Here is a 3,011-nt window from a genome sequence, read left to right as displayed (position 1 = left end):
CAGTAATATGACTAAGATGACCATTCAATGAAAGTTATAAATCAATGAACGCTCCCAGCTCACCTCTAACACCTTGGTGTGGGTGTACGGAAGTCCTGTGTGAGGTAAACCAGTTCCCAGATCACAATGGAACGGGAACCCTAGTTAAATAAAACCTTCTTTGGTAAATGACCTACTTTCATGTACTGGGTTCTAAGCAACTCTTTGGAAAAGCCTAAGGATGCAGTGTATTTACAAATAGTGGATAGATTATATCTTCAGTCGCGCTATTTATCTATTAAAATGTTTTTAAACAAAAGTTATACGTCAAAGTAAGTACGCATTCTTCCCCGCGTCGAAGTTGTTGGCCGTTGCGACATAGGGTCATAGTGACCTGCTGATATCAAACCTGTTACACAGACACATATTGTCATGCGCTCATTCGCAGCTGTCTCGCACAGGTTCGCAGGGATACCTTGGGCCGGAAACTGCTTAGGCCAGTTCATATATGTCCCACGCGTCTTTTTTGTGACTGTTGTTGCCGAAGTCCCACATCCATCCTAGCAGTAGTAAAGATTTGTTCCAAGACACATCCAGTAAAAGGATTGAACCTGGAGAAAAGGCTCCTTCTCAGGCTTTTTTTGTGAAACCTTATCATTATCTTCAAAAAAAAAAAAAAAAATTCTCCAAACCTGTCTCCCTTGGACATTGACGATACCAGAATAGCAGGGCTTTAGCTTCTCTCTTCTTTCTTGTCCTATCCTCTTCGTCGGCAAGGCTCCTTGTTTGTAATAAGGGGTAGCCTATTTTACGCGGGGCCGCCCTTAGCTTCCGCGTCTTGGGCGCCGGATCGCGAATGTTCCGTCTGCGCGGTGGTTGGTCGATCGAGTAAAAGAAACTAAAAGAAGGGGATCCTCATCAAGGTGCGTAGGATAGCAAGGGCTGACGGGTTAAGTATAGGCGGTTCTAGGGGCGCTAGACCGCCGGCTTAAGAGGGTGGGTAGGGGTGGTGGTCACACGCCGCGCTGCTTAACGGCGGTCCCTGCCTCTATTCTTGGCATGCGGTTGCACTAGGGGGTAAGCCTCCCTTGGGCCACCAAGCTGAGGAACGAGCCGCCGCTTCGCCGATCACCTAAGCCTCTAAATATAGTTGCGGTTGATACACGCCCACTGCACCTAATCTCGACTTATTAGTTTATATAAACACACAACTTTTATGTAACTCCTCTCCGTATAGTTCTTGCAACATGAAACGGTACAGGGCCTTTTTGCAATACTCAATTAAGGCGAGCTTCTTTCCAGGTACATGCGCAACTTCTGATTTATCTGAGGACAAAGATCTAGGTGGACGACAGAACCTGACAAAGTGGAAAAAATAAGTTTGATCGGCTTTGGGCAGCGAAGCGAGTGCCTAAAGACGATCATTTAATTCCTATTCCGTACCGTGCAAAGTACCAGTGAGTAGGTAAATCAACCAGAACGAGCACGCATCACGAATTGTTTTTGCTTGGCCGTTTTATCGAATATTGGAAGTGCCTCGACGTTCGTTATTCGAAACCTGTTTCAAAGTATCGTAGTCTACTGCGATCAGTCGAAAGTAACTTACCAGTAGAATCAGTATAATGACCAAACACACCATGGCTACACTTGCTATCACAATGGCCGCTATAATACGGGGCGAGGTTTCAGGTCGTCTAGTCTCGGTACCTGGATCGTATACTTCATCCCGGATTGGCTCTTCCCCTATCAGATGAGCATCTGAGATCTGTAAAGTAGGAGACAAGAGCAAATTTTGAAGGGTTAATCAGTGCAGTACAGTCCAGAGAAGTAGGTACTGAATTTTGACCTCAAGTTACTGAAGTACTGATTTTTTTTTCAAAAGGTACCGAGTGTGTTTAGAACTCAGTAGTAATGGTAGATACATATCAACCTAGGTATGTGTACCGGGTACTCATTATGATGGCGGGGGTACGTGAGATTAAATCCGGATACCCAAGGGTACGCGGGCGAAAAAAGGTTGAGAACCGCTGCTCTAAGCTAACTAGACTGGATAGCACGTTGAGTGTACCATGATGGATCACTGAAGTTAACGTTGCACGTGGGATGGGTGACCATCAGGGCAAATCGCGTTCTAAACTTCTGACGACTTTTCCCATCCCTCTCAGGTAGGCAACCGGGACCTTGTTTAGACTGCGAGAGTAAAGGGACTTTTCAGTCCTATGCTGGTATTTTCTATTCTATTTTCTATATATTTTCTATCTTCTATTTCTATTTTCTATATATTTTCTATATCTATTTCTATATATTTTCTATCTTCTATTTCTATTTTCTATATCTATTTCTATATATTTTCAATCTTCTATTTCTGTTTTCTATATATTTTCTATTTTCTATATAAACAAGGTATTTTCTATTGTATTTCGATTGATCGGCACCACGGCACCACAGCATAGGTGTTATCGATCGACACAACCTCCTCCTTTCCTGTAGAAAGGCCGGGTAACCCGTGATAGAAGATCTTACCGTGAGATCCGAGTCCAAACTAAGGCCTCCCTGTTTATGATAGAGCCGAACGAATTCTTCGTTTATGTCGCGGTCAAAGTCCCCCACTCCGTCCGTCAGATAGAATTCAATGAATAGGAGTGAGTCCTTCATGTCTGGTGAGGAACACAGGAGATCCCGGTTCTTGACCCGTACCTGGTCCGGAGTTTGAACTCTGCAACACAAAGAATAACAATGGAAGATTTGCAAATGGGTAAAAATTATTAATAAATGGCCAATTCCTACGTAAAAAGTAGTGAAAAAATCAAATCTGAGGTGGAAACTCCGAAAAAGTAATTTTAAAAGGTCGAAAATTCAATTTTTAATTGCCGTTCTAATGAAAAAGTTCCAAGAGTTGTGACGTCAGATTTCACGTCAAACTGCGCAGAAACGCTTGCGCACAAACAAACGAGGCGGGAGTAATGAATTATGACGTCATTGCCTACAAGAGCGTATGCCGTGACGTCAAACTTCACGATTTACCGGTATTT

The 3,011-nt window shown here is 43.4% G+C and overlaps 1 protein-coding gene across 1 annotated transcript in view; it reads right to left on the bottom strand.

Annotated features, from left to right (window-relative positions):
* LOC103507495 overlaps positions 1–2,695 on the bottom strand; it is a gene marked incomplete at its 5' end in the record, with an annotated part of 21,165 nt that extends 18,470 nt beyond the window's left edge. Inside the window, one exon of the mRNA XM_026822343.1 lies at positions 2,503–2,695. Within this exon, the coding sequence (XP_026678144.1) occupies positions 2,503–2,695 (193 nt within the window). The remainder of the gene's footprint in view (positions 1–2,502) is intronic.
* Between the last annotated feature and the right edge of the window lie 316 nt (positions 2,696–3,011).

Source organism: Diaphorina citri, unplaced genomic scaffold, assembly GCF_000475195.1.
Source record: "Diaphorina citri unplaced genomic scaffold, Diaci psyllid genome assembly version 1.1 scaffold318, whole genome shotgun sequence".
NCBI lineage: Eukaryota > Metazoa > Arthropoda > Insecta > Hemiptera > Psyllidae > Diaphorina > Diaphorina citri.
Note: the sequence above shows the minus strand (reverse complement) of the source record. Positions and strands in the feature narration are given on the sequence as shown.